This window comes from Salmo trutta, chromosome 29 (genome assembly GCF_901001165.1).
Source record: "Salmo trutta chromosome 29, fSalTru1.1, whole genome shotgun sequence".
Taxonomy (NCBI): Eukaryota; Metazoa; Chordata; class Actinopteri; order Salmoniformes; family Salmonidae; genus Salmo; species Salmo trutta.
Window position 1 is genome coordinate 1,763,399 of NC_042985.1, and position 27,500 is coordinate 1,790,898.

The following is a 27,500-nucleotide window of genomic DNA, read 5'->3' on the forward strand; positions in this document are numbered from 1 at the left end:
ATACACAATCCATGTCTCAATTGCTTCAAGGCTGAAACATCCTTCCTTAACCTGTCTCCTCCCCTTGATCTACACTGATTGAAGTTGATTTAAGTTGATTTAGGTGGCATCAATAAGGGATCATAGCTTTCACCTGGATTCACCTGGTCAGTCTATGACGTGGAAAGGTGTTCTTAATGTTTTGTTCACTCAGTGTATATTAGCACTACTGAGTGTATAGAGAGGATCCTTTAGAAGCCTCTCAGTCCGTTTGGTCAGGGGTCAGGGTTCAGTTGGATGTCCTGGGCTCCAGTCCTCTTCTCCCACTGCAACACAGAGAGTTATATGGAGGAGGCTGGGTGTATGGAGAGGAGAGGAGCCTATAGGTCCATTTTGTATGGAGAGGAGAGGAGCCTATAGGTCCATTTTGTATGGAGAGAAGAGGAGCCTATAGGTCCATTTTGTATGGAGAGGAGAGGAGCCTATAGGTCCATTTTGTATGGAGAGGAGAGGAGCCTATAGGTCCATTTTGTATGGAGAGGAGAAGAGCCTATAGGTCCATTTTGTATGGAGAGGAGAGGAGCCTATAGGTCCATTTTGTATGGAGAGGAGAGGAGCCTATAGGTCCATTTTGTATGGAGAGGAGAGGAGCCTATAGGTCCATTTGTATGGGGAGGAGAGGAGCCTATAGGTCCATTTTGTATGGAGAGGAGAGGAGCCTATAGGTCCATTTTGTATGGAGAGGAGAGGAGCCTATAGGTCCATTTTGTATGGAGAGGAGAGGAGCCTATAGGTCCATTTTGTATGGAGAGGAGAGGAGCCTATAGGTCCATTTTGTATGGAGAGGAGAGGAGCCTATAGGTCCATTTTGTATGGAGAGGAGAGGAGCCTATAGGTCCATTTTGTATGGAGAGGAGAGGAGCCTATAGGTCCATTTTGTATGGAGAGGAGAGGAGCCTATAGGTCCATTTTGTATGGAGAGGAGAGGAGCCTATAGGTCCATTTTGAATGGGGGTAGAGGAGCCTATAGGTCCATTTTGAGTCAAGAGTCAAGTTAAACTTCATCACACCAGTGCCACTGCCAGATGATGCCATAAACATGACCAAGATGCATATATAAAACAAATATCTAACTGCTGAGAACTCAGACAGGCAATGTCTATGCAATATAAACACTTCTAAGCAGAAGACTATAGGACATGTTGTCCAGCATCCTGGGTTAGTACTACACTCTGGGTCATATGAAGGGGCTGAGAACACATGGAGAAGTCTGGTCCAGCATCCTGGGTTAGTACTACACTCTGGGTTATATGAAGGGGCTGAGAACACATGGAGAAGTCTGGTCCAGCATCCTGGGTTAGTACTACACTCTGGGTTATATGAAGGGGCTGAGAACACATGGAGAAGTCTGGTCCAGCATCCTGGGTTAGTACTACACTCTGGGTTATATGAAGGGGCTGAGAACACATGGAGAAGTCTGGTCCAGCATCCTGGGTTAGTACTACACTCTGGGTTATATGAAGGGGCTGAGAACACATGGAGAAGTCTGGTCCAGCATCCTGGGTTAGTACTACACTCTGGGTTATATGAAGGGGCTGAGAACACATGGAGAAGTCTGGTCCAGCATCCTGGGTTAGTACTACACTCTGGGTTATATGAAGGGGCTGAGAACACATGGAGAAGTCTGGTCCAGCATCCTGGGTTAGTACTACACTCTGGGTCATATGAAGGGGCTGAGAACACATGGAGAAGTCTGGTCCAGCATCCTGGGTTAGTACTACACTCTGGGTCATATGAAGGGGCTGAGAACACATGGAGAAGTCTGGTCCAGCATCCTGGGTTAGTACTACACTCTGGGGTTATATGAAGGGGCTGAGAACACATGGAGAAGTCTGGTCCAGCATCCTGGGTTAGTACTACACTCTGGGTCATATGAAGGGGCTGAGAACACATGGAGAAGTCTGGTCCAGCATCCTGGGTTAGTACTACACTCTGGGTTATATGAAGGGGCTGAGAACACATGGAGAAGTCTGGTCCAGCATCCTGGGTTAGTACTACACTCTGGGTTATATGAAGGGGCTGAGAACACATGGAGAAGTCTGGTCCAGCATCCTGGGTTAGTTCTACACTCTGGGTTATATGAAGGAGCTGAGAACACATGGAGAAGTCTGGTCCAGCATCCTGGGTTAGTACTACACTCTGGGTTATATGAAGGGGCTGAGAACACATGGAGAAGTCTGGTCCAGCATCCTGGGTTAGTACTACACTCTGGGTCATATGAAGGAGCTGAGAACACATGGAGAAGTCTGGTCCAGCATCCTGGGTTAGTACTACACTCTGGGTTATATGAAGGAGCTGAGAACACATGGAGAAGTCTGGTCCAGCATCCTGGGTTAGTTCTACACTCTGGGTCATATGAAGGGGCTGAGAACACATACAGATGTAGGATCTTAATTTGATCACTTATTTTGTTGATGAGAATATCAACCCCTTACAAAAATGTCCATTGTTATTATTATGTCCTATTGCCGCAGGATTATTCTCCTGGCTCAAATGAAGATCCTACATCTATAGAGAAGTCTGATCCATGTAACCAGAGGTTACAGTATTGTAATAATTCTCAGGTACTGAGAATTCCTCCCCACAAGGTCACTGCAGAAGAAAGGAATCCTCGGTACCTGAGAAAGATTATGATACGATATTATACTCTTTTGTCCATTTTCATGGAAATGCATGTATTACAGTCCCACCTCGTGTCTGCCCTCCTCTCACCCCTCAGTCTCTTTATGACATCATCTCTTTATGACTTCCACTCTGTCCCCTCCTCCCAAAGAGCCCCTCAGAGAGAGGTCAAGAAACCCTGGAGTTATAATGACTCTGAATGAAGTCCATGGAGAGCGAGGGGGATAGAGAGAGACGACTCCTAAGTGCAGACTTAAACAGGACAGATAGGGAGTGGACTCTATATGAATTATTCCTGGAGATTGTTCAAAGTCACAGTGAAGTCAATGTTATTGGCCAGGCAGAGAGGAGAGGAATTCTTGTCCGTCTCTCTCCATCTGACAGGCAGTGAAAGACTATAAATAAGCCACTTGGAAATGAATCAGGGCGCAGAGAAACAGATCGAGATGGAGAGAGAGCGGGGGAGGGATGGAGAGAGAGAAGGAGGGATGGAGATAGGAGGGAGGGCTGGAGGAAGAGAGTGAAAGACAAAGAGGGAGAGAGAATAAAAGAGAGAGAGAGTTGTTTTAAAGTCTTAATGGGTTATTTGTCATGAAGCCTGGTTGTCATTAAGAGGGAAATAGGTAATCAGGAAGTTTCAAATGAGTTGAGGAGGCACTTCCCTACCTTTCTCTCTCTCTCTCTCTCTTTCTCTCCCCCTCTCCCTTTCTCTCCCTATTGCTCTGATCAACTACTCTCTCTCTATATATATATATATCTCTCTCCCTCTCTCACTCTCTCTCTCTCTCGCTACCTCAGAAGGAAGGTATGATTGCATGTCTGGAGAGACAGTGGAAGAGTTGGAGAGGAAAATGCTTACCCATAACTTCAGGAGATGTGGACACCATATTGATTCGCTTATTCCCATCCAGTCAGTTGTATTAATGTGAATGGATATATATGTCTACAAACACTAACCAATGTCTACAAACACTAACCAATGTCTACAAAACACTAACCAATGTCTACAAACACTAACCAATGTCTACAAAACACTAACCAATGTCTACAAACACTAACCAATGTCTACAAAACACTAACCAATGTCTACAAACACTAACCAATGTCTACAAACACTAACCAATGTCTACAAACACTAACCAATGTCTACAAACACTAACCAATGTCTACAAAACACTAACCAATGTCTACAAACACTAACCAATGTCTACAAACACTAACCAATGTCTAGAAACACTAACCAATGTCTAGAAACACTAACCAATGTCTAGAAACACTAACCAATGTCTACAAACACTAACCAATGTCTACAAACACTAACCAATGTCTACAAACACTAACCAATGTCTAGAAACACTAACCAATGTCTACAAACACTAACCAATGTCTAGAAACACTAACCAATGTCTACAAAACACTAACCAATGTCTACAAACACTAACCAATGTCTAGAAACACTAACCAATGTCTACAAAACACTAACCAATGTCTACAAAACACTAACCAATGTCTAGAAACACTAACCAATGTTTACAAACACTAACCAATGTCTAGAAACACTAACCAATGTCTACAAACACTAACCAATGTCTACAAACACTAACCAATGTCTACAAACACTAACCAATGTCTAGAAACACTAACCAATGTCTAGAAACACTAACCAATGTCTACAAACACTAACCAATGTCTACAAACACTAATTGTAAGATGTCAGTTATGTTTGTATGATGCTGACAGAAAGATGCTCAGAAGAAACTGAAGATGTATTCAATCAGACTGAGATAAATATAGTTATTCTAATGAGCTAACTCTGAACTCTGTCTTAACTCTCGTTTCATAGGGCTGATGCTAGGACTGTTCACAACGGGGATTCCAATTTCACACCGGAAACGCTCAGATACAGACTTTGATTGAATAGCACCCTGTTGATTAGGTTTGAACAGCACCCTGTTGATTAGGTTTGAACAGCACCCTGTTGATTAGAGTTGTACAGCAACCCTGTTGATTAGGGTTGGACAGCACCCTGTTGATTAGGTTTGAACAGCACCCTGTTGATTAGAGTTGTACAGCAACCCTGTTGATTAGGGTTGGACAGCACCCTGTTGATTAGGGTTGAACAGCACCCTGTTGATTAGGGTTGGACAGCACCCTGTCGATTAGGGTTGAACAGCACCCTGTCGATTAGGGTTGAACAGCACCCTGTTGATTAGGGTTGAACAGCACCCTGTTGATTAGGGTTGAACAGCACTAACCCAAACCGTGGACTACGTCAAACTAACTCTCAGATAGAATCACTGTGGATGGACACCACTAACCCAAACCTTGGACTACATCAAACTAACTCTCAGATAGAATCACTGAGGATGGACACCACTAACCCAAACAGTGGACTACATCAAACTAACTCTCAGATAGAATCACTGTGGATGGACACCACTAACCCAAACAGTGGACTACATCAAACTAACTCTCAGATAGAATCACTGTGGATGGACACCACTAACCCAAACAGTGGACTACGTCAAACTAACTCTCAGATAGAATCACTGTGGATGGACACCACTAACCCAAACAGTGGACTACATCAAACTAACTCTCAAGGGCTTCACTGAGATTTGATTAAAAGTTAGTTTTGTGACTTAATTCTCAGCAAACACAGAGCTACGTTGATGCTGCTGTAGGGGTTCATTGGACTTGACAGGGCTGAGGAGTTCATTCGTCAGCAGTGTGTGTGTGTGTGTGTGTGTGTGTGTGTGTGTGTGTGTGTGTCAGGACAATCGATGTAATTACTGAGGAGCTTAAATGAAGTGTGGGGTTAAACACCAGGAGACTGCAAGAAGGTGTGTGTACAGCCTTGGATGTGACTGCTAATATGTGTGTGTGTGTGTGTGTGTGTGTGTGTGTGTGTGTGTGTGTGTGTGTGTGTGTGTGTGTGTGTGTGTGTGTGTGTGTGTGTGTGTGTGTGTGTGTGTGTGTGTGTGTGTGTAGCCTTGGATGTGACTGCTAATGCTCCCACTGAACACATCAAGGACAACAGAGCATCAACGTATACAGCAAGAACAAGTTGGCACAAAACCCAAATATCAAGAAAATATGATGTACACTGTCTCTATAGACACACACACACATATACACTGTCTCTATAGACACACACACATATACACTGTCTCTATAGACACACACATATACACTGTCTCTATAGACACATACATATACACTGTCTCTATATACACTGTCTCTATAGACACACATATACACTGTCTCTATAGACACACACATATACACTGTCTCTATATACACTGTCTCTATAGACACACATATACACTGTCCCTATATACACTGTCTCTATAGACACACATATACACTGTCTCTATAGACACACACATATACACTGTCTCTATAGACACTGTCTCTATAGACACACACATATACACTGTCTCTATAGACACTGTCTCTATAGACACACACATATACACTGTCTCTATAGACACTGTCTCTATAGACACACACATATACACTGTCTCTATAGACACACACATATACACTGTCTCTATAGACACACACACATATACACTGTCTCTATAGACACACACACATATACACTGTCTCTATAGACACACACACACACGTGTCTGTCTGTCTGTCTGTCTGTCTGTCTGTCTGTCTGTCTGTCTGTCTGTCTGTCTGTCTGTCTGTCTGTCTGTCTGTCTGTCTGTCTGTCTCTATCTCTCTCTCTCTGTCTCTCTCAATGAAATACATTTCAAGGTGCTTTATCGGCATGGGAAACACATGTTTACAAGTGAAAGCAAGTGAAATAGATAATGAACAAAAGTGAAATTAACAATAAAAAATGAACAGTAAACATTACACTCACAAAAGTTTCAAAGGAATAGAGACATTACAAATGTCATATTATGGCCAATAGTTACAGAACAAAAGGGGAAATTAATAAACGTAAATATGAGTTGTATTCACCCCAGCTGCCAAACGAACCCTGATTCAGATGACCATCCTACCCATGCTAGACTACGGAGACGTAATCTATAGATCGGCAGGTAAGGGTGCACTCGAGCGGCTAGATGTTCTTTACCATTCGGCCACCAGATTTGCCACTAATGCTTCTTACAGGACACGTCACTCCACTCTATACTCCTCTGTAAACTGTCCATCTCTTTATACCCGACACAAGACCCACTGGTTGATGCTTATTTATAAAACCCTCTTAGGCCTCACTCCCCCCTATCTGAGATATCTACTGCAGCCCTCATCCTCCACATACAACACCTGTTCTGCCAGTCACATTCTGTTAAAAGTCCTCAAAGCACACACATCCCTGGGTCGCTCCTCTTTTCAGTTCGCTGCAGCTAGCGACTGGAACGAGCTGCAACAAACACTCAAACTGGACAGTTTTATCTCCATCTCTTCATTCAAAGACTCAATCATGGACAATCTTATTGACAGTTGTGGCTGCTTCGTGTGTTGTATTGTTGTCTCTACCTTTGTGCTGTTGTCTGTGTCCAATAAGGTTTGTACCATGTTTTGTAATGATACCATGTTGTTGTTATGTGGTGTTGCTGCCATGCTACGTTGTTGTCTTAGGTGTCTCTTTATGTTGTTGTCTTAGGTGTCTCTTTATGTTGTGTTGTGGTGTCTCTCTCGTGTGTTTTGTCCTATATTTTTCATTTTTAATCCCAGGCCCCCGTCCCTGCAGGAGGCCTTTTGGTAGGCCGTCATTGTAAAAAAGAATATGTTCTTAACTGACTTGCCTAGTTAAATAAAGGTATAATAAAAATAAATAAAAATGTCTCTTTGTCTCTCTAATTATATAACTCTCCACATAAATCCACTCTCCTCTCTCCACAGACCAGCTGAATCATATTCCTAATATAAGTGACAGTATAACTTTAGTTCTGGTTATACCTCCACCTTGTGGGGTAATAAATGTTATAGCTGATCATAAAACCCATTCTGCTTCTGGATGGGCTCAGGACAACACACTGAAGGACTAAAGACTGTCTGGGTTATACCTACACTATCACTTACCTAACGTTTGTGTGTGTGTGTGTCTGTCTAGCATAAGCCACAGGTATTAGCTTAGCCACTATGCTAACGAGCACAGTGCTAATGGGGAGCGTTGGGATTGGTCACGTGGAACACCAGCACGCTAGGCCTCATTAACCTCCTCCTCCCTCTTCCCCTCCTCCTTCCTTCCCTCCTCCCTCTTCCCCTCCTCCTTCCTCCCCTCCTCCCCTCCTCTCTCCCTTCTTCGCTTCCTTCTCCCTCCTCCCTCCCTCCCTCCTCCCCTCCCTCCCTTCTTCCCTTCCTTCTCCCTCCTCCTTCCTCCCTCCGCCCTCCCTTCTTTCCTCCCTTCTCCCTCCTCCTTCCTCCCTCCCTCCCTCCTCCCCTCTCCCTCCTCCTCCCTCCCTCCCTCCTCCCATCTTCCCTCCCTTCTTCCCTCCCTTCTCCCTCCTCCTCCCTCCCTCCCTCCCTCCTCCCCTCTCCCTCCTCCTTCCTTTCTCCCTCCTCCTTCTCCCTCCTCCCTCCCTCCTCCCTCAGACAACACAAGTCGTTACCGCCGGTGATTTGTTCAACCAATTAACGTCCAACTAATCACCTTGTAAGACAAGTGGAACTGTGTTTGTTGCTGCTGAAGTGCTGCATGGCGTAAATTAAATAAAGTCCCTGTAACTGCCTCTCAGACATGCATCTCTCTCCTCTATTCTCTCTGCTCCTCTTCTCTTTCACTGGGGGGGATTACTGGGGAAGACGGCAGGGAATAAAGAGAGCGTAAACACTTGTTTCTCTGCGTGTCTAATCCTCTCATTCAGGAAGGAAATCAAGAAGGACATGTGTCTTACTCTTCTGACCCCACCCGAGGTCAACTTTGCTCAAAGGATTGTGGGTAATAAGTGGCCCCCAGTGACATGACCTTGAACCACATGCTGGGATTGCAACTGGTCCACGGGTGATGTTCATATGGTCCTGTGAGGTCAAAGTAGGCTGGCTAAGTAAGGTCACCAGGAGGTCATACAACACAATGTGGAGATTATCAACACCCCAAGAGGTCATACAACACAATGAGGAGTTATCACAACATCCCAGGAGGTCTAACAGCACAATGAGGAGTTATCACAACACCCCAGGAGGTCATACAACACAATGAGGAGTTATCACAACATCCCAGGAGGTCTAACAGCACAATGAGGAGTTATCACAACACCCCAGGAGGTCATACAGCACGATGAGGATTTATCACAACACACCAGGAGGTCATACAGCAGGATGAGGATTTATCACAACACCCCAAGAGGTCATACAGCACAATGAGGAGTTATCACAACACCCCAGGAGGTCATACAACACAATGAGGAGTTATCACAACACCCCAGGAGGTCATACAACACAATGAGGAGTTATCACAACACCCCAGGAGGTCATACAACACAATGAGGAGTTTATCAACACCCCAGGAGGTCATACAACACAATGAGGAGTTATCACAACACCCCAGGAGGTCATACAACACAATGAGGAGTTTATCAACACCCCAGGAGGTCATACAACACAATGAGGAGTTATCACAACACCCCAGGAGGTCATACAACACAATGTGGAGATTATCAACACCCCAGGAGGTCATACAACACGATGAGGAGATTATCAACACCCCAGGAGGTCATACAACACTATGAGGAGATTATCAACACCCCAGGAGGTCATACAGCACGATGAGGATTTATCACAACACCCCAGGAGGTCATACAACACGATGAGGAGATTATCAACAGAGCTGTAAAACATCAGTGGTTCTCAACCTGGACTACTAGAACCCCTGGGGGAACCTGACCTATCCACAGGGGGTCCAACCTGGACCATTAGAACCCCTGGGGGTACCTGGCCTATCAACAGGGGGTCCAACCTGGACTATTAGAACCCCTGGGGGAACCTGGCCTATCCACAGGGGGTCCAACCTGGACTATTAGAACCCCTGGGGGAACCTGACCTATCAACAGGGGGTTCAACCTGGACTATTAGAACCCATGGGGGAACCTGGCCTATCCACAGGGGATCCAACCTGGACTATTAGAACCCCGGGGGGAACCTGACCTATCAACAGGGGGTCCAACCTGGACTATTAGAACCCCTGGGGGAACCTGGCCAATCAACAGGGGGTCCAACCTGGACTATTTGAACCCCTGGGGGAACCTGGCCAATCAACAGGGGGTCCAACCTGGACTATTAGAACCCCTGGGGGAACCTGACCTATCCACACGGGGTCCAACCTGGACTATTAGAACCCCTGGGGGAACCTGGCCTATCCACACGGGGTCCAACCTGGACTACTAGAACCCCTGGGGGAACCTGGCCTATCCACAGGGGGTCCAACCTGGACTACTAGAACCCCTGGGGGAACCTGACCTATCAACAGGGGTCCAACTTGGACTATTAGAACCCCTGGGGGAACCTGACCTATCAACAGGGGGTCCAACCTGGACTACTAGAACCCCTGGGGGAACCTGACCTATCAACAGGGGGTCCAACCTGGACTATTACAACCCCTGGGGGAACCTGACCTATCCACAGGGGGTCCAACCTGGACTATTAGAACCCCTGGGGGAACCTGACCTATCAACAGGGGGTTCAACCTGGACTATTAGAACCCCTCGGGGAACCTGACCTATCAACAGGGGGTACAACCTGGACTACTAGAACCCCTGGGGGAACCTGGCCTATCAACAGGGGGTCCAACTTGGACTATTAGAACCCCTGGGGGAACCTGACCTATCAACAGGGGGTCCAACCTGGACTATTAGAACCCCTGGGGGAACCTGACCTATCCACAGGGGGTCCAACCTGGACTATTAGAACCTCTGGGCGGTATGAGGGGGTCCAACCTGGACTATTAGAACCTCTGGGCGGTATGAGGGGGTCCAACCTGGACTATTAGAACCTCTGGGCGGTATGAGGGGGTCCAACCTGGACTATTAGAACCTCTGGGCGGTATGAGGGGGTACTCCAGGCAGAGTAAAAGGAGACTGGGGGTTCAGTAACCAAAGGACATTGAGAGTGGGCAGCTGAGGGTGAAATCTCTATGGTGTTCTGACAAAGTGTTGTGGTTTAACCCAGGTGAACACAGACAGGATATCACACCACACCATGAGGAGGATATTACCAACAGAGATGTGTTCTTATTATTACTATGTATAGAACCAACAGAACTGGCTTACTGTTCGTCAAGCTCTGAATTCCCTGACCTATCCACAGGGGATACTTGGGAAGCCTCAGTCTAATAATCACTTGCACAAGACGTTGCAAAATGTCATTTGTATTCAGAAACAAAAGTTGTAAAAGCACTGATTTAGAATACAATGTCCTGTCCATCAACAGAGAGGATGAAGGGTGTTCACTACCATTATTAATCCATTGGCTTCTTGACCCTCTGTCACTATGAGTCATTGTCGTCATGGTGACTAACACTGAGAAGAAGAACTTCCAAAAAGCCATTTCAAACAAAACACCATTTTAATTCCCTTTCTGTCCCTACTTGGTTAATCCATCAAAGTGAATGGAGAATGTTGTTAATGTGTTCTCCTAATGTCTAACACCCACTGAACCACTGATGGAAGCTACATGGCCTCCTAATGTTGTGGGCTGAAAGGAGATGTTCTTCTCAGACAATTGAACATGTAGAATAGCCAATCCGTGATGGTGGAAGACACAGTGTTTTTCATGTGTGGGTAGAAGGAAAGGGAGAGAGGGATGTAGAAAGAGAGAGAGAGAGAGAGAAAGAGAGAGAGAGAGAGAGAGAACACTGCACTCACAGGAACAGCTAAACAGCAGAGATAAAACTCACAGGAACAGCTAAACAGCAGAGATAAAACTCACAGGAACAGCTAAACAGCACAGATAAAACTCACAGGAACAGCTAAACAACAGAGATACAACTCACAGGAATAGCTAAACAGCAGAGATAAAACTCACAGGAACAGCTAAACAACAGAGATAAAACTCACAGGAACAGCTAAACAACAGAGATAAAACTCACAGGAACAGCTAAACAGCAGAGATAAAACTCACAGGAACAGCTAAACAACAGAGATAAAACTCACAGGAACAGCTAAACAACAGAGATAAAACTCACAGGAACAGCTAAACAGCAGAGATAAAACTCACAGGAACAGCTAAACAGCAGAGATAAAACTCACAGGAACAGCTAAACAGCAGAGAGAAAACTCACAGGAACAGCTAAACAGCAGAGATAAAACTCACAGGAACAGCTAAACAGCAGAGATAAAACTCACAGGAACAGCTAAACAGCAGAGATAAAACTCACAGGAACAGCTAAACAGCAGAGATAAAACTCACAGGAACAGCTAAACAGCAGAGATAAAACTCACACACAGAAGGAGGGGAAGACAGAGAAATAACGATGGAGAGCTGAGAGGGGCTTCCTACTGTGTGATGGTCTGGATGGACTTTATAGAGGAGAAGAGTGGCACCAAGAGATAAGGAGGAAGACAGATTCAAAGGGATGGAGGGAGAGAGCAAGAGAGAGAGAAAGAGAGAGAAAGAGAAAGAGAAGATGGGGGGAGAGAGAGAGAGAGAGAGAGAGGGAGGGACAGAGAGAGAGGGACAGAGAGAGAGAGGGACAGAGAGAGAGAGGGACAGAGAGAGAGAGGGACAGAGAGAGAGAGAAAGAGAGAGCTAGAGAGAGAGAGGGGGGGGCAGAGAGGGAGAAAGAGAGAGAAAGAGAGAGAGAAGATGGGGGAGAGAGAGAGAGAGAGAGAGAGAGGGAGGGACAGAGAGAGAGAGGGACAGAGAGAGAGAGGGACAGAGAGAGAGAGGGACAGAGAGAGAGAGGGACAGAGAGAGAGAGACAGAGATAGAGAGAACATCTATAATGTGTCAGTACAAGCCCCTCCAACATTACATACCTTGAAGAGATTTCCCCTCTAGGGATGGAGGCCAGCAGGGCAGATTTGTACCACCCAGCAGGGAGCTGGGTTTAGGACTTAGTAACACAATTCACAGAGACATGAATCCCATACGGCACTCTACTCCCTACATAGTGCACTACTTTTGTTCGTGCGTGCACATATTGCCCATTTTGTTAAGTTCCCCAACAAGAAACAAACAATTGTTGTTCAAACAGAAGGGGGAAATAACAGGAATCAACACATGCAGGGTTTTCACAGGGACTCTTAAAGACACCTATGGGGGTGTCCACTGAACGTTGCAACAGGAAATATGGGTCCTAAAAGACACCCACCGTAGCTGCCCACTAAATTTGCCCAAGAAAAGGCAAATGAAAATAAAAACCACACCAACCTCCTATAATATGGAGTAGAAACCACACCAACCTCCTATAATATGGAGTAGAAACCACACCAACCTCCTATAATATGGAGTAGAAACCACACCAACCTCCTATAATATGGAGTAGAAACCACACCAACCTCCTATAATATGGAGTAGAAACCACACCAACCTCCTATAATATGGAGTAGAAACCACACCAACCTCCTATAATATGGAGTAGAAACCACACCAACCTCCTATAATATGGAATAGAAACCACACCAACCTCCTATAATATGGAGTAGAAACCACACCAACCTATAATATGGAGTAGAAACCACACCAACCTCCTATAATATGGAGTAGAAACCACACCAACCTCCTATAATATGGAGTAGAAACCACACCAACCTCCTATAATATGGAGTAGAAACCACACCAACCTATAATATGGAGTAGAAACCACACCAACCTCCTATAATATGGAGTAGAAACCACACCAACCTCCTATAATATGGAGTAGAAACCACACCAACCTATAATATGGAGTAGAAACCACACCGACCTATAATATGGAGTAGAAACCACACCAACCTATAATATGGAGTAGAAACCACACCAACCTCCTATAATATGGAGTAGAAACCACACCAACCTATAATATGGAGTAGAAACCACACCGACCTATAATATGGAGTAGAAACCACACCAACCTCCTATAATATGGAGTAGAAACCACACCAACCTCCTATAATATGGAGTAGAAACCACACCAACCTCCTATAATATGGAGTAGAAACCACACCAACCTCCTATAATATGGAGTAGAAACCACACCAACCTCCTATAATATGGAATAGAAACCACACCAACCTCCTATAATATGGAGTAGAAACCACACCAACCTATAATATGGAGTAGAAACCACACCAACCTCCTATAATATGGAGTAGAAACCACACCAACCTCCTATAATATGGAGTAGAAACCACACCAACCTCCTATAATATGGAGTAGAAACCACACCAACCTATAATATGGAGTAGAAACCACACCAACCTCCTATAATATGGAGTAGAAACCACACCAACCTCCTATAATATGGAGTAGAAACCACACCAACCTATAATATGGAGTAGAAACCACACCGACCTATAATATGGAGTAGAAACCACACCAACCTATAATATGGAGTAGAAACCACACCAACCTCCTATAATATGGAGTAGAAACCACACCAACCTATAATATGGAGTAGAAACCACACCGACCTATAATATGGAGTAGAAACCACACCAACCTCCTATAATATGGAGTAGAAACCACACCAACCTCCTATAATATGGAGTAGAAACCACACCAACCTCCTATAATATGGAGTAGAAACCACACCAACCTCCTATAATATGGAGTAGAAACCACACCAACCTCCTATAATATGGAGTAGAAACCACACCAACCTCCTATAATATGGAGTAGAAACCACACCAACCTCCAATAATATGGAGTAGAAACCACACCAACCTCCTATAATATGGAGTAGAAACCACACCAACCTCCTATAATATGGAGTAGAAACCACACCTACCTATAATATGGAGTAGAAACCACACCAACCTCCTATAATATGGAGTAGAAACCACACCAACCTCCAATAATATGGAGTAGAAACCACACCAACCTCCTATAATATGGAGTAGAAACCACACCAACCTATAATATGGAGTAGAAACCACACCAACCTCCTATAATATGGAGTAGAAACCACACCAACCTATAATATGGAGTAGAAACCACACCAACCTCCTATAATATGGAATAGAAACCACACCAATCTCCTATAATATGGAGTAGAAACCACACCAACCTCCTATAATATGGAATAGAAACCACACCAACCTATAATAATATGGAGTAGAAACCACACCAACCTCCTATAATATGGAATAGAAACCACACCAACCTCCTATAATATGGAGTAGAAACCACACCAACCTCCTATAATATAGAGTAGAAACCACACCAACCTATAATATGGAGTAGAAACCACACCAACCTCCTATAATATGGAGTAGAAACCACACCAAGCTCCTATAATATGGAGTAGAAACCACACCAACCTATAATATGGAGTAGAAACAACACCAACCTATAATATGGAGTAGAAACCACACCAACCTATAATATGGAGTAGAAACCACACCAACCTCCTATAATATGGAGTAGAAACCACACCAACCTCCTATAATATGGAATAGAAACCACACCTACCTATAATATGGAATAGAAACCACACCAACCTCCTATAATATGGAGTAGAAACCACACCAACCTCCTATAATATGGAGTAGAAACCACACCAACCTCCTATAATATGGAGTAGAAACCACACCAACCTATAATATGGAGTAGAAACCACACCAACCTCCTATAATATGGAGTAGAAACCACACCAACCTATAATATGGAGTAGAAACCACACCAACCTCCTATAATATGGAGTAGAAACCACACCGACCTATAATATGGAGTAGAAACCCCACCAACCTCCTATAATATGGAATAGAAACCACACCAACCTCCTATAATATGGAGTAGAAACCACACCAACCTCCTATAATATGGAGTAGAAACCACACCAACCTCCTATAATATGGAGTAGAAACCACACCAACCTCCTATAATATGGAGTAGAAACCACACCAACCTCCTATAATATGGAGTAGAAACCACACCAACCTCCTATAATATGGAGTAGAAACCACACCAACCTCCTATAATATGGAGTAGAAACCACACCAACCGCCTATAATATGGAGTAGAAAACCACACCAACCTCCTATAATATGGAGTAGAAACCACACCAACCTATAATATGGAGTAGAAACCACACCAACCTCCTATAATATGGAATAGAAACCACACCAACCTCCTATAATATGGAGTAGAAACCACACCAACCTCCTATAATATGGAGTAGAAACCACACCAACCTATAATATGGAGTAGAAACCACACCAACCTCCTATAATATGGAGTAGAAACCACACCAACCTCCTATAATATGGAGTAGAAACCACACCAACCTCCTATAATATGGAGTAGAAACCACACCAACCTCCTATAATATGGAGTAGAAACCACACCAACCTCCTATAATATGGAATAGAAACCACACCAACCTATAATATGGAGTAGAAACCACACCGACCTATAATATGGAGTAGAAACCACACCAACCTATAATATGGAGTAGAAACCACACCAACCTCCTATAATATGGAGTAGAAACCACACCAACCTATAATATGGAGTAGAAACCACACCAACCTATAATATGGAATAGAAACCACACCAACCTCCTATAATATGGAGTAGAAACCACACCAACCTCCTATAATATGGAGTAGAAACCCCACCAACCTCCTATAATATGGAGTAGAAACCACACCAATCTCCTATAATATGGAGTAGAAACCACACCAACCTATAATATGGAGTAGAAACCACACCAACCTCTTATAATATGGAGTAGAAACCACACCAACCTCCTATAATATGGAGTAGAAACCACACCAACCTCCTATAATATGGAGTAGAAACCACACCAACCTCCTATAATATGGAGTAGAAACCACACCAACCTCCTATAATATGGAGTAGAAACCACACCAACCTCCTATAATATGGAGTAGAAACCACACCAACCTCCTATAATATGGAGTAGAAACCACACCAACCTATAATATGGAGTAGAAACCACACCAACCTCCTATAATATGGAGTAGAAACCACACCAACCTATAATATGGAGTAGAAACCACACCAACCTCCTATAATATGGAGTAGAAACCACACCAATCTCCTATAATATGGAGTAGAAACCACACCAACCTATAATATGGAGTAGAAACCACACCAACCTCCTATAATATGGAGTAGAAACCACACCAACCTCCTATAATATGGAGTAGAAACCACACCAACCTCCTATAATATGGAGTAGAAACCACACCAACCTCCTATAATATGGAGTAGAAACCACACCAACCTCCTATAATATGGAGTAGAAACCACACCAACCTATAATATGGAGTAGAAACCACACCAACCTCCTATAATATGGAGTAGAAACCACACCAACCTCCTATAATATGGAGTAGAAACCACACCAACCTCCTATAATATGGAGTAGAAACCACACCAACCTATAATATGGAGTAGAAACCACACCAACCTCCTATAATATGGAGTAGAAACCACACCAACCTCCTATAATATGGAGTAGAAACCACACCAACCTATAATATGGAGTAGAAACCACACCAACCTCCTATAATATGGAGTAGAAACCACACCAACCTATAATATGGAGTAGAAACCACACCAACCTCCTATAATATGGAATAGAAACCACACCAACCTATAATATGGAGTAGAAACCACACCAACCTCCTATAATATGGAGTAGAAACCACACCAACCTATAATATGGAGTAGAAACCACACCAACCTCCTATAATATGGAATATAAACCACACCAACCTCCTATAATATGGAGTAGAAACCACACCAACCTCCTATAATATGGAATAGAAACCACACCAACCTATAATATGGAGTAGAAACCACACCAACCTATAATATGGAGTAGAAACCACACCAACCTCCTATAATATGGAGTAGAAACCACACCAACCTCCTATAATATGGAATAGAAACCACACCAACCTATAATATGGAATAGAAACCACACCAACCTCCTATACTAATGGAGTAGAACCACCCAACCTCCTATAATATGGAGTAGAAACCACACCAACCTATAATATGGAGTAGAAACCACACCAACCTATAATATGGAGTAGAAACCACACCAACCTCCTATAATATGGAGTAGAAACCACACCAACCTCCTATAATATGGAGTAGAAACCACACCAACCTCCTATAATATGGAGTAGAAACCACACCAACCTCCTATAATATGGAGTAGAAACCACACCAACCTACTAATACAACTAAAACTACTGCTACAACTACTAATACAACTAAAACTACTGCTACAACTACTAATACAACTAAAACTACTGCTACAACTACTAATACAACTAAAACTACTGCTACAACTACTAATACAACTAAAACTACTGCTACAACTACTAATACAACTAAAACTACTGCTACAACTACTAATACAACTAAAACTACTGCTACAACTACTAATACAACTAAAACTACTGCTACAACTACTAATACAACTAAAACTACTGCTACAACTACTAATACAACTAAAACTACTGGTACAACTACTAATACAACTAATAAAACTACTGCTACTGTCACGTCCTGGCCAGTATATAAGGTTAATTGTTTTGTAGTTTGGTCAGGGCGTGACAGAGCGTATTTGTTTTATGTGGTTCAGGGTGGTGTGTTTTGTTAAAAGGGTGTTTGTTTTAGTAATTCCGGGTGTTGGTTTATGTTTAGGTATTTCTATGTGGAGTCTAGTGAATGTATGTCTATGTTTGGTTAATTGGGGTTGGGACTCTCAGTTGAAGGCAGGTGTTGTCTATCTGCCTTTGATTGAGAGTCCCATATAGTAGGGTGTGTTTGTGTTTGGTATTTGTTCTGTGTTGAGCCTTAGGCTTTGCCAGACTGTTTGTTGGTTGTTCGTTCATTCTCGTGGTTTGTTATTTTTGTATTCATTTTGGAAAGTTAATAAATCTCAAAATGAGCATACACGTACCTGCTGCGTTTTGGTCCTCCTTCACCGACGACAACCGTGACAGAATCACCCACCACCAAAGGACCAAGCAGCAGAGGAAGGAGCAGACGGAGTTCGAGTTGGACTGGCGGGAGAAGTGGACTTGGGAAGAAATTCTGGACGGGGCCGGACCTTGGCATCAGGCTGGGGATTATCAGCGCCCGCAGTGGGAAATTGAGGCAGCCAAGGCGGAGAGGCGATGGTACGAGGCCAGAGACGCGCTGAGGGAGAAGCACGAGAGGCACCCCCAATAATTTTTTTTGGGGGGGCACACGGGTAGTTTGGCTAGGCGAAGGAAGAGCCGGAAGCCAGCTACCCGTGGTTATATGGAGGAGCGTATGAGGTGGGGAGCGCCATGTTTTGCTGAGAAGCGCACTCTCACCCATACGCACGCACAGTCCGGTGCGAGTTATTCCAGCCCCTCGTAGGTGCCGTGCTAGAGCGGGCATCCAGCCTGGTAGGAGGATGCCTGCGCAGCGCATCTGGTCGCCGGTACGCCTCCGAGGACCAGGCTACCCAACTCCCGCTCTACGCACGGCTACCATCAGGCCCCTGCACAGCCCAGTCTGCCCTGTATGAGCACTCCGCTCGTACAGGGCTACTAGTTCCATCCAGCCAAGGCGGGTTGTGCAGGAGGTAAGATCTAGACCGACTGTGCGCCTCCATAGCCCTGGGTTTCCAGCTCCTGTCTCTCGTGCGGACCCGGAAGTGCGTCCACCCAGTCCGACTCGTCCTGTTCCCGCACTAAACGGCAAGTGCGTAAACCCAGCCCCGCCAGTCAACAGTCGTCGGAGCTGCCCGCCAGTCAACAGTCGTCGGAGCTGCCCGCCAGTCAACAGTCGTCGGAGCTGCCAGCCAGTCAACAGTCGTCGGAGCTGCCCGCCAGTCAACAGTCGTCGGAGCTGCCCGCCAGTCAACAGTCGTCGGAGCTGCCCGCCAGTCAACAGTCGCCGGAGTGGTCAGACTGCGCTGAACTGCCGGAGTGGTCAGACTGCGCTGAACTGCCGGAGTGGCCAGACTGCGCTGAACTGCCGGAGTGGCCAGACTGCGCTGAACTGCCGGAGTGGCCAGACTGCGCTGAACTGCCGGAGTGGCCAGACTGCGCTGAACTGCCGGAGTGGCCAGACTGCGCTGAACTGCCCAGACTGCCCAGACTGCCCAGACTGCCCAGACTGCCCAGACTGCCCCGAGTGGCCAGACTGCCCCGAGTGGCCAGACTGCCCCGAGTGGCCAGACTGCCCCGAGTGGCCAGACTGCCCCGAGTGGCCAGACTGTCCAGACTGTCCCGAGTGGCCAGACTGTCCCGAGTGGCCAGACTGTCCCGAGTTGCCAGACTGTCCCGAGTTGCCAGACTGCCCAGACTGTCCCGAGCTGCCAGACTGCCCAGACTGTCCCGAGCTGCCAGACTGCCCAGACTGCCCAGACTGTCCCGAGCTGCCAGACTGCCCAGACTGTCCCGAGCTGCCAGACTGCCCAGACTGTCCCGAGCTGCCAGACTGCCCAGACAGCCTGGAACGGCCTGAGCCGGAGCCACCTCCAAAAATAGGTGGGTTGGGGAGGGGGGTTGTAGCACAGTGCCGTCGTTGACAGCAGCCACCCTCCCTTCCCTCCCTTTAGAAAGGGGGAATTTTTATTTTGGGTATTTTTTTTTTGTTAAGGTGCTTCCGGGGTCTGCACCTTTAAGGGGGGGGGTACTGTCACGTCCTGGCCAGTATATAAGGTTAATTGTTTTGTAGTTTGGTCAGGGCGTGACAGAGGGTATTTGTTTTATGTGGTTCAGGGTGGTGTGTTTTGTTAAAAGTGTGTTTGTTTTAGTAATTCCGGGTGTTGGTTTATGTTTAGGTATTTCTATGTGGAGTCTAGTGAATGTATGTCTATGTTTGGTTAATTGGGGTTGGGACTCTCAGTTGAAGGCAGGTGTTGTCTATCTGCCTTTGATTGAGAGTCCCATATAGTAGGGTGTGTTTGTGTTTGGTATTTGTGGGTGATTGTTCTGTGTTGAGCCTTAGGCTTTGCCAGACTGTTTGTTGGTTGTTCGTTCATTCTCGTGGTTTGTTATTTTTGTATTCATTTTGGAAAGTTAATAAATCTCAAAATGAGCATACACGTACCTGCTGCGTTTTGGTCCTCCTTCACCGACGACAACCGTGACAGCTACAACTACTAATACAACTAAAACTACTGCTACAACTACTAATACAACTAATAAAACTACTGCTACAACTACTAATACAACTAATAAAACTACTGCCACAACTACTAATACAACTAATAAAACTACTGGTACAACTAATAAAACTACTGGTACAACTACTAATACAACTAAAACTACTGCTACAACTACTAATACAACTAAAACTACTGCTACAACTACTAATACAACTAAAACTACTGCTACAACTACTAATACAACTAAAACTACTGCTACAACTACTAATACAACTAAAACTACTGCTACAACTACTAATACAACTAATAAAACTACTGCTACAACTACTAATACAACTAATAAAACTACTGCCACAACTACTAATACAACTAAAACTACTGCTACAACTACTAATACAACTAATAAAACTACTGCCACAACTACTAATACAACTAAAACTACTGCTACAACTACTAATACAACTAAAACTACTGCTACACCTACTAATACAACTAAAACTACTGCTACAACTACAACTAAAAGTACAGCTACAACTACTAATACAACTAAAACTACTGCCACAACTACTAATACAACTAAAACTACTGCTACAACTACTAATACAACTAAAACTACTGCTACACCTACTAATACAACTAAAACTACTGCTACTAATACAACTAAAACTACTTCTACAACTACAACTAAAAATACTGCTACAACTACTAATACAACTAATAAAACTACTGCCACAACTACTAATACAACTAATAACATTACTGCGACAATAACTAATCAAATCGTATTAGACACATGCGCCGAATAACATGCTTACTTATGACCCTCTAACCAACAATGCAGTTAAAAAAAATGTATATAATAATACGAATAAGAATAAGAAATAAAAGTAACAAATAATTAAAGAGCAACAGTAAAATAACAATAGCGGAACAGAGTCAATGTGCTGGGTCACCGGTTAGTTGAGGTAATATGTACATGTAGGAAGAGTTACTAAAGTGACTATGTATAGATGACAACAACACAGAGTAGCAGAGGTGTAAAATAGGGGGGGATGCAAATAGTCTGGGTGGCCATTTGATTAGATGTTCAGGAGTCTTATGGCTCGGGGGTAGACGCTGTTTAGAAGCCGCTTGGACCTAGATGTGGCGCTCCGGTACCGCTTGCCATGCGGTAGCAGAGAGAACAGTCTATGACTAGGGTGGCTGGAGTCTTTGACAATTTTTAGGGCCTTCCTCTGACACCGCCTGGTATAGAGGCCCTGGATGGCAGGAAGCTTGGCCCCAGTAATGTACTGGGCCGTACGCACTACCCTCTGTAGTGCCTTGCAGTCGGAGGCCGAACAGTTGCTGGAAGTGATGCAACCAGTCAGGATGCTCTCGATGGTGCAGCTGTAGAACCTTTTGCGGATCTGAGGACCCATGCCAAATCTTTTCAGTCTCCTGAGGGGGAAAAGGTTTGTCGTGCCCCTCTTCACGACTAATACTAATACTAATACAACTAATAAAACTAAGTACCTATAATATACATTTGAAGTCGGAAGATTACATACACCTTAGCCAAATACATTTAAACTCAGTATTACACAATGCCTGACATTTAATCCTAGTAAAAATGTCCTGTCTTAGGTCAGTTAGGATCACCACTTTATTTTAAGAATGTGAAATGTCAGAATAATAGTAGAGAGAATGATTCATTATAGCTTTTATTTCTTTCATCACATTCCCAGTGGGTCAGAAGTTTACATACACTCAATTAGTATTTGGCAGCATTGCCTTTAAATTGTTTAACTAGGGTCAAATGTTTCAGGTAGGCCTCCACAAGCTTCCCACAATAAATTGGGTGAATGTTGGCCCATTCCTCCTGACAGAGCTGGTGTAACTGAGTCAGGTTTGTAGGCCTCCTTGCAGGCACACGTTTTTTTTCAGTTCTGCCCACAAATTTTCTATAGAATTGAGGTCAGGGCTTTGTCATGGCAACTCCAATACCTTGACTTTGTTGTCCTTAAGCCATTTTGCCACAACTTTGGAAGTATGCTTGGGGTCATTGTACATTTGGAAGGCCCATTTGCGACTAAGCTTTAACTTCCTGACTGATGTCTTGAGATGTTGCTTCAATATATCCACTTAATTTTCCTTTCTCATGATGCCATCTTTTTTGTGAAGTGCACCAGTCCCTCCTGCAGCAAAGCACCCCCACGACGTGATGCTGCCGTGCTTCCTAGTTGGGATGGTGTTCTTCGGCTTGCAAGCCTCCCCCTTTTTCCTCCAAACATAACGATGGTCATTATGGCCAGAGAACATTTCACCAAAAAGTATGATCTTTGTCCCCATTTGCAGTTGTAAACCGTAGTCTGGCCTTTTTATGGCAGTTTTGGAGCAGTAGCTTCTTCCTTGCTGAGCAGCCTTTCAGGTTATGCCGATATAGGACTCGTTTTACTGTGGATATAGATACTTTTGTACGTGTTTCCTCCAGCATCTTCACAAGGTCCTTTGCTGTATTTCTGGGATTGATTTGCACTTTTCGCACCAAAGTACGTTCATCTCTAGGAGACAGAACGCGTCTCCTTCCTGAGCGGTATGACGGCTGCGTGGTCCCATGATGTTTATACTTGCGTACTATTGTTTGTACAGATGAACGTGGTACCTTCAGGCGTTTGGAAATTGCTCCCAAAGATGAACCAGACTTGTGGAGGTCTACAATGTTTTTCTGAGGTCTTGGATGATTTATTTTGATTTTCCCATGATGTCAAGCAAAGAGTCACTGAGTTTGAAGGTAGGCCTTGAAATACATCCACAGGTACACCTCCAATTGACTTAAATGATGTCAAATAGCCTATCAGAAGCTTCTTAAGCCATGACATCATTTTATGGAATATTCCAAGCTGTTTAAAGGCACAGTCAACTTAGTGTAAACTTCTGACCCACTGGAATTGTGATACAGTGAATTATAAGTGAAATAATCTGTCTGTAAACAATTGTTGGAAAAGATTATAGTGTCATGCACAAAGTAGATGTCCTAACAGACTTGCCAAAACTATAGTTTGTTAACAAGAAATTTGTTAATAATCCATTGTCAACTTCCTGTCTGGTCAATTTCTCACTGTCACCCTGTTTACATATAAGGCTATGGATTTCGTACCTTTCAAAATGAGTTTGTTGATTGTTGAGTTTGTTGATGGAAACCATGCAATGACGGTATGATGATGATGATGATGACTGGGCGCTGGGATGTTGGTTCCCATGTCAACTAATGGAGTTCTAGAACACCTTCATATCAGAAGTCCGGCCTGGTAGCTAACGGTTGTCCATTCAAATAAACCCAACAACCTTTAGTGTAAATGTGTGTGTGTGTGTTGATTTTGATACATGTTATGGTCTGTGTGTGTGTGAGCTTGACAGTGACCTGGTTAATTAAAACAGTGACATAAGAGAGAGTTGTTCCTCCTTACGGACCAGACAGCTTGGCAGCTTGTGTTCTCCGTCTGATCTGAACCAGAAGCAGACAGTAAGCCTTAACCAGGCCGCTATGTGATCTATTATTGAGGGGTGATTAACGTCCACAGGCTACAGATACAAAGGAGGAAAGCAGGTTGGACTGGAGACTTGGCTCTCAGTTCACGGTTTTACTGCAGAACGCTCATGAAAAATGAAAACCGTTGGGCCACTACCCGATATGGTAATCTGGAATGTCAAAACAGTTTGATCTCTATCTGGTACTTCCTTATATCATGTAGACAACAGTCTGTCATATCATTCTCCTGTCCCTTTTGAACTTCCTCAAACATCTCCTGTAGCATTTATGCTCCTCCTCCTCCTCTTCTTCCTCCTTCTCCTCATCCTCCTCCTCCTCCTCTTTCTCCTCCTCTTCTTCCTTCTCCTCCTCTGCTTCTTCCTCCTCCTTCTCCTCCTCCTCCTCTGCTTCTTCCTCATCCTCCTCCTCTTCTTTCTCCTCCTCCTCCTCTGCTTCTTCCTCCTCCTTCTCCTCCTCCTCCTCTGCTTCTTCCTCATCCTCCTCCTCTTCTTTCTCCTCCTCCTCCTCTGCTTCTTCCTCCTCCTTCTCCTCCTCCTCCTCTGCTTCTTCCTCCTTCTCCTCCTCATCCTCCTCCTTCTCCTCCTCCTCCTCTGCTTCTTCCTCATCCTCCTCCTTCTCCTCCTCCTCCTCTGCATCTTCCTCATCCTCCTCCTCCTTCTCCTCCTCCTCCTCCTCCTCCTCCTTCTCCTCCTCATCCTCCTTAGTGTCTTCTCTTCTGAAGCGGATTATGGTGATTGGCAAACCAACAAAGTGTTTCATGATTTCCAGCAGTCCTCCTGGACTAGGGAATGAAGACAGGGGACACTTCCATTCTAGAGCTAATCTAGTTACCATGTCACTCCAGGGACAATCCCATATTCCCTTTTACCCCTATCCTCACACTTTCACACACACACAGGCACGCAGGGACACACACACACACACACACACACACACACACTCAGAGGGAATAACATATCACTAGTCATTAGCAGTGTTACTCCCTTCATGTTGTGTTGTAGGCTGTCCTCATCATCAGCAGCCCATTCTGTGGAACCCCACCGATGGACCAACACCTCATTTCCCCAGTAGCACAATCTGTGTGTGTGTGTGTGTGTGTGTGTGTGTGTGTGTGTGTATACACACGTCAATGAAACACTCCTACAGTAATCACTTTCACTGTGGTAACTTTGCAGCAAATATGTTTTTACTGGGAAATGACTAATGACAAATGCTCAAATGATTACTCTGTAATCAGCTGAGCAGGCTGAATCCATCACACGTTAGATTACATTACTCTGTAATCAGCTGAGCAGGCTGAATCCATCACACGTTAGATTACATTACTCTGTAATCAGCTGAGCAGGCTGAATCCATCACACGTTAGATTACAATACTCTGTAATCAGCTGAGCAGGCTGAATCCATCACACGTTAGATTACATTACTCTGTAATCAGCTGAGCAGGCTGAATCCATCACACGTTAGATTACATTACTCTGTAATCAGCTGAGCAGGCTGAATCCATCACACGTTAGATTACAATACTCTGTAATCAGCTGAGCAGGCTGAATCCATCACACGCTAGATTACATTACTCTGTAATCAGCTGAGCAGGCTGAATCCATCACACGTTAGATTACATTACTCTGTAATCAGCTGAGCAGGCTGAATCCATCACACGTTAGATTACATTACTCTGTAATCAACTGAGCATGCTGAATCCATCACACGTTAGATTACATTACTCTGTAATCAGCTGAGCAGGCTGAATCCATCACATGTTAGATTACATTACTCTGTAATCAGCTGAGCAGGCTGAATCCATCACATGTCAGATTACATTACTCTGTAATCAGCTGAGCAGGCTGAATCCATCACATGATAGATTACATTAATCTGTAATCAGCTGAGCAGGCTGAATCCATCACATGTTAGATTACATTACTCTGTAATCAGCTGAGCAGGCTGAATCCATCACATGTTAGATTACATTACTCTGTAATCAGCTGAGCAGGCTGAATCCATCACATGTTTGATTACATTACTCTGTAATCAGCTGAGCAGGCTGAATCCATCACATGTTTGATTACATTACTCTGTAATCAGCTGAGCAGGCTGAATCCATCACATGTCAGATTACATTACTCTGAAGGGACTAAGACAGACGAAACATGTTGGGTCAGGTACAATACAGGTGAACTAGTGTAGAATGAGTCTGTCATAAGACAGAAATCAGAGATGACCAGGTGAACTACTGCAGATTGAGTCTGTCATAAGACATCAGAAATCAGAGAGGACCAGGTGAACTACTGCAGATTGAGTCTGTCATAAGACATCAGAAATCAGAGAGGACCAGGTGAACTACTGTAGAATGAGTCTGTCATAAAACATCAGAAATCAGAGAGGACCAGGTGAACTACTGTAGAATGAGTCTGTCATAAAACATCAGAAATCAGAGAGGACCAGGTGAACTACTGTAGAATTAGTCTGTCATAAGACATCAGAAATCAGAGAGGACCAGGTGAACTACTGTAGAATGAGTCTGTCATAAGACATCAGAAATCAGAGAGGACCAGGTGAACTACTGTAGAATGAGTCTGTCATAAGACATCAGAAATCAGAGAGGACCAGGTGAACTACTGTAGAATGAGTCTGTCATAAGACATCAGAAATCAGAGAGGACCAGGTGAACTAGTGTAGAATGAGTCTGTCATAAGACATCAGAAATCAGAGAGGACCAGGTGAACTAGTGTAGAATGAGTCTGTCATAAGCCATCAGAAATCAGAGAGGACCAGGTGAACTACTGTAGAATGAGTCTGTCATGAGACATCAGAAATCAGAGAGGACCAGGTGAACTACTGTAGAATGAGTCTGTCATAAGACATCAGAAATCAGAGAGGACCAGGTGAACTACTGTAGAATGAGTCTGTCATAAGACATCAGAAATCAGAGAGGACCAGGTGAACTACTGCAGAATGAGTCTGTCATAAGACATCAGAAATCAGAGAGGACCAGGTGAACTACTGCAGAATGAGTCTGTCATAAGACATCAGAAATCAGAGAGGACCAGGTGAACTACTGTAGAATGAG

At 44.3% G+C, this 27,500-nt stretch overlaps 1 protein-coding gene across 1 annotated transcript in view; it reads right to left on the reverse strand.

The window, feature by feature from the left end:
* Nucleotides 1-27,500, reverse strand: part of LOC115167416 (multiple epidermal growth factor-like domains protein 11) — a 268,878-nt gene that overhangs the window by 151,478 nt on the left and 89,900 nt on the right. Inside the window, exons 6-8 of the mRNA XM_029721821.1 lie at nucleotides 11,647-11,654; nucleotides 1,900-2,403; nucleotides 1,209-1,832 (exon numbers count right to left, since the gene is read on the reverse strand). Coding sequence (XP_029577681.1) covers nucleotides 1,209-1,832; nucleotides 1,900-2,403; nucleotides 11,647-11,654 — 1,136 coding nt within the window. The remainder of the gene's footprint in view (nucleotides 1-1,208; nucleotides 1,833-1,899; nucleotides 2,404-11,646; nucleotides 11,655-27,500) is intronic.